This window comes from Diplodia seriata (assembly GCF_021436955.1).
Source record: "Diplodia seriata strain FDS-637 chromosome Unknown scaffold_9, whole genome shotgun sequence".
NCBI lineage: Eukaryota > Fungi > Ascomycota > Dothideomycetes > Botryosphaeriales > Botryosphaeriaceae > Diplodia > Diplodia seriata.
The window spans coordinates 2,198,149-2,215,298 of record NW_027117316.1 but is presented as its reverse complement, the minus strand read 5'-3'; the positions used below and the strand labels follow the sequence as shown (position 1 = coordinate 2,215,298).

The 17,150-nt window shown below is 57.7% G+C and overlaps 3 protein-coding genes across 3 annotated transcripts; 2 read left to right on the top strand and 1 right to left on the bottom strand.

Annotated features, from left to right (window-relative positions):
- Nucleotides 1–5,514: 5,514 nt before the first annotated feature.
- SLS55_009075 (uncharacterized protein) lies at nucleotides 5,515–11,360 on the top strand (the record flags this gene model as incomplete). The annotated part of the gene is made up of 3 exons (XM_066780479.1): nucleotides 5,515–5,588; nucleotides 5,643–10,592; nucleotides 10,643–11,360. 3 exons carry the CDS (start codon nucleotides 5,515–5,517, stop codon nucleotides 11,358–11,360), a joined length of 5,742 nt encoding a protein of 1,913 aa, XP_066629708.1.
- A 1,170-nt stretch (nucleotides 11,361–12,530) lies between these two features.
- On the bottom strand, nucleotides 12,531–14,001 carry SLS55_009074 (uncharacterized protein; the record flags this gene model as incomplete). The annotated part of the gene is made up of 4 exons (XM_066780478.1): nucleotides 12,531–12,925; nucleotides 12,997–13,408; nucleotides 13,461–13,758; nucleotides 13,808–14,001. 4 exons carry the CDS (start codon nucleotides 13,999–14,001, stop codon nucleotides 12,531–12,533), a joined length of 1,299 nt encoding a protein of 432 aa, XP_066629707.1.
- Nucleotides 14,002–15,249: 1,248 nt separating this feature from the next.
- Nucleotides 15,250–16,736, top strand: SLS55_009073 (uncharacterized protein; the record flags this gene model as incomplete). The annotated part of the gene is made up of 2 exons (XM_066780477.1): nucleotides 15,250–15,722; nucleotides 15,878–16,736. The coding sequence occupies 2 exons, from the start codon at nucleotides 15,250–15,252 to the stop codon at nucleotides 16,734–16,736; spliced, it is 1,332 nt and encodes a 443-aa protein (XP_066629706.1).
- Between the last annotated feature and the right edge of the window lie 414 nt (nucleotides 16,737–17,150).

Here is a 17,150-nt window from a genome sequence, read left to right as displayed (position 1 = left end):
CTTGCCCTGAGCCAACCCTGAGGCGGAGCTCATCTAATCATTTTGTTTACTAGAGCGTGATGCATATTGAGCCGAATTGCGAGCACGATACCGCACTATGAAGACCTCAACGAATTTTATGGAGCGATTCGACCTTTCCGCGTCTAGTTGTGCAGCATTCGCGTCATTGCGACAGCGTATACGGATACCCACCAACAACGACCTTCCGCGAAAGCCTCTGGCATCTGAGCGAATCTTCTCTTCCATGGCCCTCATCGATTCGGCGGCGGCTGGGGTAGCCGCATCAGTGCTATGCCGGTTCCAGACTGCGGGCCTTAGTTATGAGAGCGGGGGCTGGGGATTATGATCCATTTAGGCTTTTGCTCTGCTTTTTTTGCTCTTTTTTTCCCACTACGATGAGGGTCTTTTTCTTCCGCTGCTGGATAGGTTCGGCTTCGACTGCAGTTCAAAACGGTGGGACATGGGCCCAAGAAGTGGGAACCCCGACTGGCTGGCACACAAATAAAGTTTTTTATCTGGTGGTGATTGGGAAAGATGGGTGGCACTGATCACGGTACACTGGATGTGCAGGTGAAGCAGATGATATGCCGGTCACTTGCCCACATTTGGTGGTTCTTGCTTTGTCTTCTTCTATTTGCGCCTCGAGACTGCGGTGCAGTTTTCATTCGCGTATGCGGTCTGGATTGTTGTTTCTTGACGAAAGAGATATCCTGGCTCGCGCTTAGTAGTGGCAAGGAGCCATGGCGAGGCATGCGTTGGCGTTTCTTCCTTTTGACCTTTCTCTTCGTTTCCCTTCTTCTCTGCCTTTCCCTCTCACTTCTGGATGAATTGCTCTTCTACTACTGGTTTGTTGGACATCGACACAAGCGTGCGAGTTGTCATTTGAACTTTTGAATCTTGGTGCTTGGTTTCTTATTACCATAACAGGGAAAATGGTCAGGTAAACTTTTCATACAAAGAAAAGCGTAGGTATACGGGTACAGGACACCTCGTGATTCATTCATAAATTTCAAGGCCTGTTTTACTCATTTGCTTTGTCCGATTTCCCGTTGCTTCCTGCCTTCACTGCCACGCTATCACGTGTGAGAACAGAGATCTCAATTTTCCATTCGTCTCGGCCGAGGAGGGCGTTTTCATTAGCAAGTGCGTCAGCTCGAACAGGAAGAGCATCATACGAGGGGTCCTTCTTCGCTCGTGCTCCCTTCTGGCGCGTGTCTCCCCTTATGATCTTCCTGGTAACGATGGCCATGCGAAGTTTTATTCACGCTTGAACCGAGCGAGATCTACCTGTGCTTTTGGGGACTGGTTCGAGTGGGCCGGGAAATGCTACGTGCTGATCCGTAGCACATCACCACCGCTCTCTTCTTTATTTCCGGGTGTTTTACGACGTACTCTCGCCTGCAGGTTAAGAGAGCGGGAACGTACGTAACCACAGCGCCCCCCGCCGTAGACTTAGAGGCTGACTGTGTTGTGTAGAGCAATTATGATGTAGTGGAGACAAAGACCTTTTTCGGCTTTTGCTTTGGGCTGCTTCTTAGCCGGCCAACACTAATGCACGAGCTATTGCCAGCGGTACGTACTCTTCTTCCGTTGCCCTTCCCTTTCTCCAATCCGAGCCCCGATCTTATCTCATCCCATACTTCCTTCGGCGCGTGGGCGTAAGCCGATGCGTGACTAGGTGCATGACGCTTAAGCTTTCTTGAGGAAAGGCTCTGCTAGTAGCCCTACGCACACTACGGTATACACAACCATGGTAGCTTCGAAACACTAGGTGAGAAAGAAAAAAAAAGGGGGGGTGGGAAAGAGGCTAGAGCAGCTCGCTTCTGCTTAGACTAGATACTAGTATTGCAGCTGAAAGCTTATCGTGAACATACTTCGCCTTTGAGGCTGAGTAGAGAGAAGGAAGACCGGCATCTCAGCCCCGAACCGGGGGTAACTTGCTTATTGGTTGAGTGTTGTTGTTGTGCGTGGTCAGATGCGCATATTTCCGATATGCCGGTACTTTTTGTGCCAATTGCAATGATTTGGGCCTGGAATGCCCATGCACGGTTGCAAGCGAGCCGAGTCTTTGTCCATTCTTTCTTTTTCAATAATTGATCCCACTGTGCTCTTTGGCGCGCGCTTACGGGGCGGAAGATACGATGGCGAAGAGCCGTGAGGGGCTCAGTGTTCGCGCGGCATCGTTGGCACCGTGGGTATCCGCGATGACGCAACGAGAACCTTTTCTGCCAACTTTTCCAAGACATTGATTGATGCGGACTGGATGAATCGGATGGGGCGGGCAATTCCTTTGCTTTGCACGCATGAAGATGAAGGGCGATTTGATTGACAGGGAGGGCGTCAGCGTTAAGCGACGGGTGGGATGTGGAGATTAGCCTTCTTTCCTGTCAGCAGCGACGGGCAATGGGGAACAGGTGAGACCCGGCAAACAGGGCGGACAGCTGCAGTCCCCATCCCGCGCTATGATGACCGCAGTTGGTTGGTGGGTTGGTTGGTCGTTGGAGGGGGTCCGTTCTCAGCCCCCGGGCCGTACCGTCGTACCTACACAGCACAGCAGTGACGCGTTCGGGCGGCCGGAGCGAGATTGACGGCCGCGACGAAGGGCTTTTCATCAGGGACCTTCCGCGTGCGCTAATCCAAGGGTCTTTGCACGTACACGTCGACAGAAGGGACCCAAGAAACGGCGAGCGGGCGATTCGGAGATTCCCTTTGCTGGTTGGAGCTGCGTTCGAGAACATTCTCGGGGCTTTCAACGGGCTGATGTATCGTACGGAGCTAACAGCCCTACTGCGAAGGCAGTTGCACTCGTTCGGCAGTGGTCACCAATACGCAGCATCGGCAAGCCGTGCGAAAAGACGTGGCCACGGTGCCGACGCACCAACCTCCCTGGCCGACCGACGATTCGCGCTGGGGCCGCCTCGGCGACCGCCTTTCGGGGGTGAGCGGGAAGGAACGAGGCCGTGGCCTGCACACGAAAAAAAAGGCGCCGTCTTCCCCACTTGCAACCCCTGCGCTGGGCTAGCCCGGCAGTCGAAGCGCAGCGCGGACGTGAGGCCGACGCCGACTGTCTTTCCCTGCCTTGTTGAAGCTTTACGAGCCGCGCGCTGGGCGGGAGAGCGTACGTGCGTCTTGGGCTTACGCTTGTTCCCCCACTTCTTGTTTTTTCTTCAGCGCCTCATTTGCTGATCCAGGCGTCCGAGCATTTGGTTGCCGGCGCTTGGCATGAAAGTGGCATGTGGTGCCACAGGTCGCGAGACCTTGAAGTGACTGCTGCAGATGGAGGCATCGATCCGAAGATCGCGGTCGACGAAGCAGAAGTGCAAAGGCGCAACACGCATGTGAAAGAGCGACTTGGAGGTTGAAGAGGAAGTAGTCCGATACCCGTGGGGATAGCGTATGGGATGTGCATGAACGGAGACTCCATCTTTTTTTCTTATTTCTTGGGTTGCATGCCCAGGAACAAGGTACCAACGTCGACGTCGTATGCACTGTACATCCCTTGTCGCTGAGCAGCTGCAGCGGCGGGAGTCGGAGACAGTGCTCGTAGCCGTGCCATGCCCCCGCAAGACCGTCTCCACAGCCCGCCTAAACAGCGCGAACACCGGCGGGTCCCGCACCTCAACGAGACTGCGGAAGACAACGCACTCTGCTGCTGCGCGAGGCGTAGTGATCCGGCGGCTGCGAGCGTGTCTCTGCTGCCTTCGCCGCCTGCATCCTGCTTACTCACGGCGACGGTGGTCTGGTGTTGCTGCATGCTACTCGCCCGGCCGTGTTCCGATGCCTGCTGGAGGCCCCATTGCGGTGTGCGATCAGCGGGCCCCCGGCGATTTGGCCATCGCCTTATCGTCCCTCGCCCTTCACCTCTTCTTTCGTCAGGCATTCAACCCAACCGCTCGCGGTAGCGACTGTGACGCGGCGTCGCTGTTAGCTTGCAGATCATCGCGGTGTGTGCAAAAGAGGATGAGAGGCGCTGGATAGCTTCACGGCCGGCGGGACACATGATGTGAATCGATAGGGTGGGTTTGGGGTCAGAGCGCAGCCTCATCGCTGGGAAGCCGCCGTGGACCCGTCCGACTCTCCTCGTTGGACATGCCAGCGCGTCTTCACACAAGCCGTCGACCAGTGCCTGCCCGGGGCAAGGTTCGATAAGGTATGCTGGGTTGCTGCGTACTGGATGTGCAGTGAGAAGCGTCTCAGGACAGGGGCTGTCGTGGGCGAGGCGTTCGCGCTGGACTAAAAGCTTGTGGGATGTGGCGCCGCCTTCGCGGAAAATATGCACGCGAGTCCTGGCAGGATTGATTATTCACCGCGGAGGCCTGTCTACAGGCGCAACGTGTGAATATTGAAAAGAACAGCACGCCAGGCGGGCTGGCTGCGCATGCGGCCCTCAAACGCGACAAGGCTTCGTCTGCCTGGGGAACTGCTTGGCTCTCCCCGCGCTTCAATGGCAGCGCGACGCGACGCTGTGCATGCGCAGGAGATGGATGGAGGATTGCGGCTAGAGGCCCGACGTCCATGGCATCATTGGTGCTCCACCATGTCTCTGTTGAAGCCGCAGAGAGCGGTGTAAGTCAATGCCGTCTTCAGACGTGTTCGAGCTTCCAGAAGGTGCCCCTCATTCGTCCTTGCGCCGGTTCGCCAGGGGCGCTGTGATCGTCTTGCGGTCAGGGGCTTGACCGGCATCCGCGCCGACACCACTCGGCGCGTCTTTTTGGAAAGAGTGGAAGGCACAACCCACAAGAGCAGCCGCTGTTCCCACACCGACCCCCAAACTCCTCTGCGGCCGCGTCCCCTTCTCCTTGCACCTCTCTTCTCTTTCTTCTCCGCAGCCTTTTGTAATTGTTTCCGAGCGTCGCACGTTCAGCGGCCGCGGGGCTCACTACTACCACTTCCGTCTCAGCAGAGCACAGAGAGCCGCTCCTCCACCGCTCTTCCACCACCACCACAATGGCGGACACTGAGAAGCCCGAGGCCGCTTCCTCCCACAGGAAGTCGTCCTCTGTCGCCGGCACTGCCGCGTCGGCCGCAAAGACGGGTGCTTCTGCTCCCCCGCGTCGACCCACCTCGACCATCTCGTCGTCGACCTCGCGGACGCCTGCCACTTCGCGCACCTCGACTGCCACGAAGCCGACCTCTTCCTCGGCTACGCGCACCTCGACCAGCAGCACTCTCAACAAGCCTCCCACGCGTCCTGGCGTCACATCAACCCCGTCGAGCGCCAGGCGGTCCACCACCGAGGCCCCAGCCGGCGATGACAAGAGACCGTCAAGCGTAGCGGCGAAGAGGTTGTCGACGACGGGTACCGCTTCTTCGGCTGCTCGCTCGTCTGCAACCTCGGGCACGACTGCCTCTTCCCGCCGCACAAGCACTGCTCCCACGGCGAGCACCGCCTCTGCAGCAGCGAAGCGCCCCGCTGCCACTTCCAGAACCTCTACCACCTCCAGCACAACCCCGCGTGCGTCAACAACAAGCAGCAGACCCCCCACATCTACTGCTGCTCGCCCCAGTACAAGAATGTCGACCACCAGGGCATCCATCGACACAAAGAAGGCTGCTGCTGCACCTAAGTCCTCAGAAGATCCTGAGAGGTAAGTTGCTCACACACCCCAGTTAGAGGTCCAGACTAATATTTTTGCTTCCAGCCCCGCTCTCAAGGCCGCCGATGACGAGGAAGAGTCAGCTCCCTCAGTTGCCGAAGCGGAGCCAGTCAGAGAAGTCGAGACGCCGGCACCAGTGGACGGTCCCGCCTCCGATGATCTTGTAAGATCACCCCGTGCTTCTCGCGACGCCGGTGAGATCATGCATGATCTCACTCGGGAGTTTGAGCAACGGAAGGCCCTCGAGACCAGAATTCAAGAGCTCGAGGCCAACATGGAAGAGCTTCAGGCTGACAAGGAGGCGGCCGATGTTAAGGCATCCGAGGCTCTGAAAGATCTGGAACGCGCACGAGAGGACCACAGCTCTGCTCTGGATTCCGCCAACTCCAGCTGGGAGACTCAGACGGAAGATATTCGCCGCCGGAACGAGGAACTTAAGGTCAAGGCTGTTGAGCTCGAGGACGTTAAGCAGCGCCTCGAGCTGACCAAAGACGAGGCTTCGAAGGTCAGCGAGGAGAACGAAGATCTCAACAACACCCTCGAAGAGCTACAGAAAGAACTTGAGCGCGCCTCCGTCGAGCTTGAGGAGCGCGAGAAGACGGTTGAGGAAGAGAAGCGCCTTGCAGTTGAGAAGACCAAGCACCTCGAGGAGGAGCTTGAGGCCCTGAGGACTTCTTCCACCGAACAACTCAAGCAGCTTGAGCAAGAACTTTCCAACGTCAAGAACCTCCAGGAAGCTCTCGAGTCTCAGAAGAAGCTCGCAGATGAGCGCGTTGAGCAGCTCGAGCAGGATCTCAAGGCCGCCAGCGGTAGCTCCGATGACCAAGTCAACCGCCTCAAGGAGATTCAGGAAGAGATGAAGCAGTCAACCGAAAAGATCTCCCAGCTTGAGACCGAGTTGGCCACCGCAAAGAACAACGCCAACGACGAGGTTGCCCGTCTCACCGATGAACTGGAGGCCGAGAAGAAGTCGACTTCCGAGAAGATCTCTCAACTCGAGTCGGACCTGTCAGCCGCTAGAGATAACTCTGGCGACGAAGTCAAGTCGCTCAACGAGCAGCTCGCGGCCGAGCGGAATGCTGCCGCCGACAAAATCAGCCAACTCGAGTCCGAGCTCGCAGCCTCCAAGGAAAGCACCAGCGACGAAGTGAGCCGCGCTAAGGCTGAACTCGAGACGGAGAGAAAGGCGGCCGCGGACAAGATCGAAGAACTCGAAGCCCAGCTATCGTCTGCTAAGGACGGCTCTGGTGAAGAGGTCGCTCGCCTTAAGCAGGAGCTTGACGCTGAGAGGCAATCTGCCGCTGATAAGATCATTGAGCTTGAGACTCAACTTTCTTCGGCAAAGGCCGAGTTCACCGAAGAAGCCAGTCGCCTCAAGGAAGAGTTGGGAACCGAGAGGAAGACTGCCGCCGACAAGATCATCGAGTTGGAGGCTCTTCTCTCTTCCGCCCAGGATAGCCCCAATGAGGAGGTCAATAGCCTTAGGGAACAACTCGAGACTGAAAGGAAGTCTGCCGCTGAAAAGATCATTGAGCTCGAGAGCTTGGTGTCATCCGCTAAAGACGGCTCCAACGACGAAGTGGCCGCTCTCAAATCCGAGACGGAGAAGTACCAGAAGCAGCTGCATGACGAACGGGAAGCTCTCACCACCACTATCGAGTCTTTGGAGAAGCAAATTTCCGACCTGAAGGTTGAGGCCACCGAGGCAACTGAGAAGCACGCTGCCACACTGAGGGGCGAGCAGGAGACTGCTGCCGCCGCCATCGTCGCCATTGAGGAAAGGCTTGTCACCGCTGAGAAGGACCATTCCGAGAAGCTCAGCGTGCTTGAAGAGAACCTCAAGAAGCACGAGGAAGAGCGTGGTTCCCTCAAGTCTCAATCTGAACTTGATGAACTCCTCGAGCAGGCCAAGAAGGACGCCGACGAGAAGGTCGCTGCTGTCGAAGCCGAGGCTAAGAGGCTTCAGGAGGAAATCCAGAAACACCAGGATGACATCAAGAAGCACGAGGAGGAGCGCGGCGCTCTCAAGTCTCAGGCAGAAATCGACGAGCTTCTCGAGCAAGTTAAGAAGGATGCTGCTGAGAGCCTTGCCGCTGCTGAGGCTGAGAAGCTGAAGCTCCACGAGGACCTCGAGAAACTTGGTGAGGAGCGTGGCGCTCTCAAGTCCCAATCTGAACTTGATGAGATCGTTGAGCAGGTCAGGAAGGAGGCTGCCGAGAAGGTTGCTGCCGCTGAAGCCGAGGCTATGAGGCTTTCAGAGGATCTCGCAAAGGAGAAGTCTGAGGTTGCCAGCTACCAGGAGAAGATCGCCACCATCGAGCGTGAGGCCGGCGAGCGTGCCCAGAAGCTTCTCGATGACTACAACGAGGCTCAGGCAGCTCTTGTCAAGGCTAGGGAGGATAACGAGAGCCTCACCACCCAGCTTGATGCTTTCCAGGAGACCGTCAAGGCTGCCCAGGACAGCATGGCCGAGAAGGCTCAGCAGTTCGACGACCTGCAGAAGGAGTACGAGCAGTCTAAGATGCGCACCGTTGAGCTGGACAACACCATGGATGAGGTTCGCCAGAAAGCTATCGAGGACTTGGAGCACGCCAAGGCTGAGAGCAAGGCTTTCCACGACAAGCTCCAGGAACTGGAGGAGGAGACTGCTGAAGCCAACCGTCGGATGGAGGCCCAGCGCGCTGCTTACGAGGAGCTGAAGGCCGAAAATGCCAACGCCTCGTCTGAGTCCGAGGAGCGCCTTAGGAAGCGCGTCGAGGAGCTTGAGCTCACCGGGCTCAAGGCTGCCGAGGAAGCTGCTGCTCACCAAGCCAAGATTGCAGAGATTGAGCGGGAGATGACCGGCAGACTCGAGCGTGAGCAGGAGACTCTTCAAGCCCAGCTTACGGAGCTGCAAGAAAAGCGCGCCGCCATCGAAACCGAGAAGGAGGCCATGCAGTCCATTACCGCTCAGCTCCAAGAAAAGATTGCCGAGCTTGAGAAGGAGGCTGTTGACAAGGCTCGTCTTGTCGAGGACAGCTCCAACTCTCTCAAGAGGCAGAGCGTCGAGTACGACAGTGACAAGGCTTCCTTGCAATCGGCAATCGAGTCTCTCCAAGACAAGATCCGTTCCCTTGAGTTGGAGCGCACGGAGACCGAATCTGCTGCGACCGGTGAGACTGAGAACCTCAGGAAGCAGATCGCCGACTTCGAGCAGGAGCTGGCTTCCAAGGACGCCGCCATCACTGCTCTCCAGGACAAGATCTCTTCCGTCCAGCAGGAGCAGGCTGATGGCTCTCGCGGTGTCGATGAGGACACTGAGAAGCTTACCCAGCGCATCCAGGAGCTTGAGGACGACAAGGACTCGATGCAATCCACCATCACTGCCCTCCAAGACAAGGTTATCAACCTGCAGCAAAACACCTCGGACAAGAGCTCTGATCTCGTAGCTGAGGTCGAGAGGCTCAGGGTGGAGTGCGCTGAGCTTGAGAGTGAGAAGGCAGAGATGATCACCCGTGCCCAGGATGCCGCCCAGACTCACGTCATCGCCATCGAGAAGAGCCGCGATGACTACGACTTCATCCTCCAGCGTCTCCAGCGGTCCACTCAGGACCACGCCGAGGTCGTTGAGAAGCTCCAGGACGAGTATGCCGCTGGCCTCCAGAAGATTGCTGCATCCGCCCGCATCAGCACCAGGAAGCAGAGCATCCACAGCTTGACTGATGAGATCGCTGAGCTCATGGCGGATAAGGCTAACGTTGAGGATGACGCCGATGCCAAGGACGGTGCTCTTCAGGATGCCAGAGAGACTGTCAAGGAGCTGCGCGATCAAATGAGCAGCGAGCACCAAGGCGAAATTGCTCACGACGATGTCATGGCGAACCTTCAGAGCCGTGTCAAGGAACTTGAGCAGCAGCGTGCCGACGAGGTCGAGGGCCTCACCAGCGAGCTGGATGCAAAGGCAAACCAGATCACCGAGCTCTGCGGCAGGATCGAGACCGTTGCCCAGGAGCTGGAGCTCAAGAAGGCCGAGACGCAGAACGCTCTTGCTACCATCGACTTCCACCAAAGTGCTGCCAAGGCCGTCCAGAAGGAGTACGAGGAGCAAGTCCAGGAGCTTGTGCGTGTCTACAACGGCCAGCTTGATGAAGGCGCCCAGACCCTGCAAAGCCGTGACCAGGAGATCGAGACCCTGCGTCAGACCGTCGACAACTTGCACCTTGAGCTTGAATCTGCTGTCAAGGGCCCCGATGTCTTCGAGGTCCGCCAGGAGTTCGAGGACCGTACCAAGAAGCTCGAGAGCCGCATCACCGGCCTTGCCGAGGAGAAGGAGGTCATTGAGAAGCAGCTCTTCGCCGCCCGCCAAGCCAACGAGGAAGACGGACGCCACATTCCTGAACTTCACGAGGAGATTGACAGGCTCCACGAGGAGGTTGAGGAGCTCCAGGGTGCCCTCGATGAGGCCGAGCGCCAGCTCAACGAGTCTCACGACAGGCTCAAGGTCATCGACAAGGAGCACGGCAAGGTTGTCAAGTCTCTCCAGGACAAGATTGCTGACGCCGAGTACCGCATGGCCGACAAGATTGCGGAGAAGGATGCTGAGATGTCGCGCATGAACCAGGAGCTTGCCGCTCGTCGCCAGTCAATTGACGATGCCATGCCTAAGGTTGATGATTACAAGGCCATGAAGCACGAGCTTGATGAGAAGACCATGGAGCTTGAAGAGAAGTCTCGCCAGGTCGATGGTCTCATGCAGACCTTGAGGGCTCTCGATGAGGCTCACGAGGAGCGCGATGGCCACCACGCCTCCGGTCTTGAGAAGATGAAGCGCGAGCTTGAGCATGAACTTGGTCGTGTCCGTGTCGAGCTGGAGAACGAGATTGTCAGGCTCAAGACACTCAACCAGCAGCTGACTGATGCAAATGAAAGGCTCGAGCATGACTTGAATGCGAAGGAGGCCCTTCTCAAGCAGAAGATGACTGAGCTCGAGCAGCTCAAGAAGGATGTCGAAGAGAAGTAAGTTCACCGTGACTGTTTCCGCGACCGAGTGCTGACTATGACTCTAGCCGTGTTGAGCACGACCAATTGCTTGAGAAGCTCTGGTCGGAGCACGCCAAAGAACGTTCTTCGATGGAGCAGACTCTTGAGCAGATTTTCGAGCAAGAGAAGGCTGCCATCGAGCAGAAGCTGCAGGAGGACCACGACAACATGAAGCAGTCACTCGAGGCAGAGATCTCTCGTGTCAAGAAACAACACGACGAGACTGACAAGCTCTACAAGCAAGCACTCGAGGATGCCCTCAAGGAGGAAAGGTCCAAGCTTGAGGTGGAAGCCGCCTCTCGCATCGAGCAGGTCAAGGCTGAAATGGAGAAGACCAAGGAAAACACCGTTCGCAAGCTTACTGACCTGCTCGACGTTGCCAAGGCCGAGATCAACGACCAGTTCTCCGAGATCAAGCGTGCTGAGACCGAGATTGATCGTCTCAACGCTGAGATCGACAAGCTTCAGGTTGAGGTCGCCGGAACCCGCGAGAGCCCTCGTGTTGCCGAGCTCATCCGTGAGTGCGAGGCTTACAAGCAGCGCCTGATCGAACTCGAGACCGAGGTCTCCACTTACCGCCAGAACGGCGGCGCTCCCCCGCAATACAAGAACTCTGTCGAGGTGGACAGAGACGAGTCTGGTAACGACAAATCCACCAGCGGCCAGGTGCGTAGTGAAAATATCGGGCCTTCCATGGCTTCGATAGTCAGCTCCCTTGTTGTTCCAAGCACACAGGCTAACTAGAAGTATTTGTGAAGATGGCAGGTATCCGTGAACAGGTTCGTCAACTGGGTCAGCTCAACGAGGAGTTAATCTCGCACAACCACGATGTTTCTGGCTTCATTCGCAGCGGCTTTTCCCCGAGGAAATCCTCGGTGACCGCCACCGTCCAGCCCGCCACCGCCGACTCATGAGCGGGGGATGAAATGGTCGGTTCTAAGATTAACGTTGCAACGTTACGGACAAACAAACGAAAGGATGATCAGGAATGAAAACGAATGATGGGCGATGAAAACGAAGGAGATCTCTTATATTATTTTGCTATTTCATTTTGGCTTGTTCTCATCGGGAAGGACGGGGTCAGGTTTTTTCATTCCCTGGGGTGTCGGGTTTTCCTCTCTGAGGCTATTTTCAATCACACAAGCGGCTCTGGATTGCTTCTTGTTTTGGGGTCAATTGCTCATGGGTCAAGGGAGTTTCCATGTCGTCCACGTTTTTTTTCAATTGTGGACTTTTCGCTCCCCCTTTTTCTTTGCCCCACCTAGTAATTATGTTGCATGGGGGAGGTTGTTGATGAACTCACTTCCGTTCTTCAGCGCTTGATACCCAGTTCGTGTAGTTTTGTTGGTTTGGCAGAGCGAGCACATACGCAGAACGCACGAGCCTTTGGTTGAGATGTCATTTTTCACTTTGATGGAGAGATGTTTGTTGTCGTGATCGAAGTGGTGCGGATGCTTGCTTGCTTCGCTTCCGATGCTCTTTCGGCATGGCAGGCAGCAGGCCTCGTCGTGTGCCATAGCGGGAAGAAATCAAGTAGGAGTGTAATTAATGAGGTTTGCCAAGTGGCGTTTTCGATCCTACATAGGAAGTAGAAGGTGGGGGTATTTCATTTCATACTAACTGCTAACTACCAGAACCCCGTCGGAGCGGGGGGCAACTCGCTTCTCTCATCATTACATACCACCGATAATTAATTCATCATGTCCCGTCCCCGTTTCCTCCCGTCGCCATGCCATCCCTCATCATTAAAAGGTTTAACCGTAATCATTACTTTCGCCGTAACAGCCCCCCGATCGCTGTCTGTCCACCGTTCCTGGTCCGCGCCTCACGGATCATCTCGTCCATCTCGTCGTCGGTCAGCCGGTTCGTTCGTTCGTTCCCGCCATATTCTTACAACGCGGCTGTTCCCCGTCATCAAACCATGTGCTCGGGCGCCCTGCCTTCCTTGGACGGCGGGACGGGCCTCCTGTCGACGCTGTGCCTCGTCCCCGCGGTGCCGGTAGGATATCCCGCACCATGGCCGTTACCGACACCGTGGCCGTGATGACCGGTCGTCGGTGAGCCGCCCATGACGCCTGTTGCTGCTGCAGCACCGCCTCCAGCAGCGAAGCCGCCGACGGCGCTGGCGTCGAAGGGCGCGCCGCCGTAGCTCGACCAGGCCTCGGGCGCGCCCCAGCCGACCTGGCGCGTCCACATGGTGTCGTGGAAGCCGGCGAAGAGGTCCGAGGCGGGGCCGGCGCCGTAGGTGAAGGGGACCTCGCGGCGGAGGGGGATGTGGTTGAAGCGGAAGTCCCAGGTGGAGGCGTAGACTATTGGTTGCGTGTTAGTTGTTGTGTCGAACGGGGGAGGAGAGATATGGTGGTGGTTGGATAAGACTTACCCATGCGGTAGCTCACAAAGGACATCATGGTGCCGATGATGGCGCCGGCGAGGACGTCGTACCAGTTGTGGTACTCGTCGATGGTCAGGGCGCCGCCGATGAGGGTGGCGCCGAGCAGGGGGGCCATGATGGCGATCAGCTTCCACATGGCCGGGTGGTAGTTGGCGGCGACCTTGAGCTTGGCGTTGAGGTAGAGCGACAGGTAGACGAAGCCGCCGAAGGCGGCCGTCGTGTGGCCCGAGGGGAAGGACTCGAGGCTGTCGTCGATCTCATCCTGGTCGCCGGTGCATATGGTGCGGTCGTACATGATGTTGCGCAGCCCGTTGCCGGTGTTGAGGCCATTGAGAGGCACGTTAGGTTTGCACACATCAAGGAAGTGAGGGCGGAGTCCTCCGATCAGCCATTTGAGGAACTGAGGTGCAGTTAGCATTGTTGAACTTCACCCTCTCTGAGTTGTGACCTACCACTTGGAAGACTGCGGCAGTGATGACGGAGTAGAGCAGGCCAATGGTAGCGTTGTTCAGATCCCAGAAGCTGCGAATGCGGATCTGCATGATCAGGAAGACGGCAATGGGGACCAGCACTGCGAGAAGGGCGGCGGCCCAAATAGGAACGATCTCATTGCGCAGCGGATAGGCGAACTCAGGATAGACAACCTCGCCGTTCTCGAAGTAGACGGGGAACGAACGGGAGGGAGCCGGGTGCGCCTCGTAGACACCAAGACCGATGAGGCCCATGCAGAACATGGTGAGGATATCGGGCCTAAAGAGGGTTAGCTGGTGTCGACCACGGACATGGAGAATGGGCTCACCAGGTAGACTTCAGCCACTGGCCGAACGGAGGCCTCTTGTTCAGGGAGCCATCTGTGTGCCACGCGTGCTTGCCAGCAGCGGGGTGGTCATGGTGGCCGTGGTCATGGTGGCCGTTGTGCGTGACTGGCGCAGTGCTTGTGGTAGCAGCGTCGTCGGAAGTAGTCGACGGGCGCTGGCGTTTGAAGAATGGCATGTTTGCGGAGCGAGCAGCAGTGAAAGGTGAGACGGTCGAGGTGCGCGAGCTTTAAGCGGCAGCTCAAAGCAAGGAAGCGACGCGAGAGGCGCGTGTGGCGGGTTGCACTAGGCACTCGACGCGTGGGGAAGGCAGGGAAGGCAAGAGGGCTGGCAGCTGCAAGGTAGTCCGGACGGCGCCCTTGTATAGATAAACAAAGGGCGAGAAAAACAGGCTGGTAGAATGCGCCTCCGCAAAACTTGGCAGAAGCTTGCTGGAGCTTGGCTTCGAACGGCCGGGATGACGCCATGTCACTGGCTGTGATGCTGTGATTTGCCGGTTGCCGGTCACGTGCGCAGGTGTCGACGGCGGCTTCGCTCCTTCCAATTTTAGCTGGCGGTCCAGAGCGCTGCTACAGAGCATGCGGTTAGCGACCAGCCTTCTGCGACGCGATGCACTGTGCGCCTCTCTCCTTTCCGGCGTGGTTTGGCCGCCATTGGCTGCAGCTGGGCCGGCGCAGACGTGTTGTGGTTACATAGCCGGTTCGTCACCGAAACGAATGCTCTGGACCCCGGGCGTCGGCACACCTATCAGACCCGCTCTTTCGTCGACGGTTCCCGTCCCTCGCACGCGTCGGCCCGCGCTGCAGCTGGTCCACCACTTCTGTCATCGCATTGTTGCCGACCACGCGTCGCCGTTCTCCATCAACCGTGCTCCGCCACCACTGCTCGTCCTAGCCGCCCCTATCCCCTCCGCATAACGCTTGTTTCCCTCGTTTATGCAACACGCAGACCGCAGCCCGAGCAGCCACCCGGGCACGTACTACATTGACGCACAGCTCCAACATTCCCACTACCCACGTGTACTTACGCCTACTTTGTCGCGATATTGAGCGAGCGAGTCGGCCTCGTACAACAGGAAGTTTGGCCGCGACTCGTGCAGCCCGCCCGGCTTGCCATTGGCGCGACTCGCCAACCTGGTCGGCTCCCCTGACAATCCGCGCCAGATTCTACCGGAATCCCCGACAAGACCGGGGCCTCCCCGTCACATGGAGATCCCAATGGCCGCAACACGACCAAACCCAAGCTTGGCGAGAGAAATCTCCCATAAACTTATCCTAAAATAGGCAGGCACCATCGGCTGCATGCTCGACCTCGCCTACGGATCCGTACAGGCATTGGCATCCGGCATGTTAATTCGCTATAAGACTCATGATCGCCTCAGTCGTCGCAGCACCAGCGGCTCCTTTCAACCAGCTCCAGCATCACAATGGCTACCGCCCGATCAATTGCTCTCGTGGCCTCGGCTGCCATTCCGGCTGTAATGGCTGCCACCAGCGGCTCGTTGACTGCTCTCGCCATGAATGTCGCCGGCCTGCCTGAGATTCTGCAGAACAACGACGTACCCGGCGATAAGACGACAAACACGGCCTCGATTGGCACCAAGTTTTCCGAGTTGGGCTACGACATCATCCACGTCCAGGAGGATTTCAACTACCACGCAACTCTGTATGAGTACGACACCCATCCATACAGGACGGCGACCAGTGGCGGTGTGCCCTTCGGTTCGGGCTTGAACACTCTGTCCAACTTTGACTGGATTGATTTCGAACGCATCGAGTGGGAGACATGCTCCAATGCCTCTGGAGCCGATTGCTTGACTCCAAAGGGCTTCACCTTCATGCGGGTCAAGGTCGATGACGGTGTTTGGATCGACGTCTACAACTTGCACACGGACGCTGGGTACGTGAATTTCTGCTTTCTGATCCGCCAAAGAGAGCATGTCGATCTGCACCTACACTTGCCTCTTCCTCTTCCTTGGCATATATCCTCTTCGAGACAAACCCATAAAGAACCATTCCCCCCAAAGCGAAATGCACCCTAACACACCTCCACAGCACCGAAGACGACGACGAAGCTGCGCGCACAGCCAACGTCCAGCAAGTCGCCGACCACATCGACACCTACTCTACGGGCAACGCCGTCCTCGTCTTCGGCGACACCAACTCGCGCTACACGCGCGTCGCCGACAACATCGCCCTGTTCACTTCCCAAAACGGCCTCACGGACGCCTGGGTCGAGCTCGAGCACGGGGGGACGCCGCCGTCGGAGGAATCGCTCTGCGCCAACCCGTCGACGACGGCCGCGTGCGAAACCGTCGACAAGCTCTTCTACCGCGGCTCCGCGCTGCTCTCCCTCGCCGCCACCGCCTTCTCCTACGCCTCGTCCGACTTCCTCCAGGCCAACGGCTCCATCCTCTCCGACCACAACCCCATCCTCGTCGCCCTCGACTGGTCCGTCGCCGAGCAGTCCCTCCGCCAGTCCGACTACTGGGGCGGCCCGCACGGCACCTGGTTCAACGACGCGCCCGCCCTGGCCGCCGCGGCCTCGCCGCCGTCCCCCGCCGGCGCGTCCCTCACCCTCCGCGGCGCCGAGCGTCTCGATGCCATCGCCCTGAACCTGACGAGCGGCACCGTGGGCGCGGCGCACGGCGGCGCCGGCGGCACCGCGCGGGTCCTCGCGCTGGACGCCGACGAGACCGTGACCAGCGTCAAGCTCTGCCAGGACAAGTATGAGGACCACACGCGCATCTTCTACATGCAGGCGACGTCGTCCACGGGGAGGTCGGTCGAGGCGGGCTCGGCGACGAGCGATTGCGTCACGTATGACGCGCCGAGCGGGTTCGGGCTCGTGGGGTTTGCCGGGAGGGCTGGGGATGAGGTCGATCAGTTGGCGGCGATTTGGGGGAGGGTTTGATTGAGTGTACATGGCATTTTCTTTTCTAGATGATGTGGTAGTGGCGGCTGGGGTGCTGGGTAGTTGAGGAGAGCTGTTGAATGCGTATGCTGTTTACGACTTGTCACTTTTGATGCCTCCCTCGTTGATTGAGTTGGTGTGTGATGTGTGGAGGAGAAGGTGGGGAGGAGGAGATATGGACGGAAAGGCAGTGCAGCCGTCTATTTCTGCTGGGGCAAGTCGGTCGCCCGATCGATTGCATCGTCCTAAACTTGTCGGTATGGTTTGGCGGGTGGAGCGCGAGGTGTTGCGGGAAAGTGAGTGTATGACGCATTGGCGGCGGGGTGGACTGCGTTGCGCGGAAAAAAAACCTTATTCACGACATCGTGGAAGAAAGGCAAATAAGCGGCACGAGAGCGGCGACGGGCGTGTCGT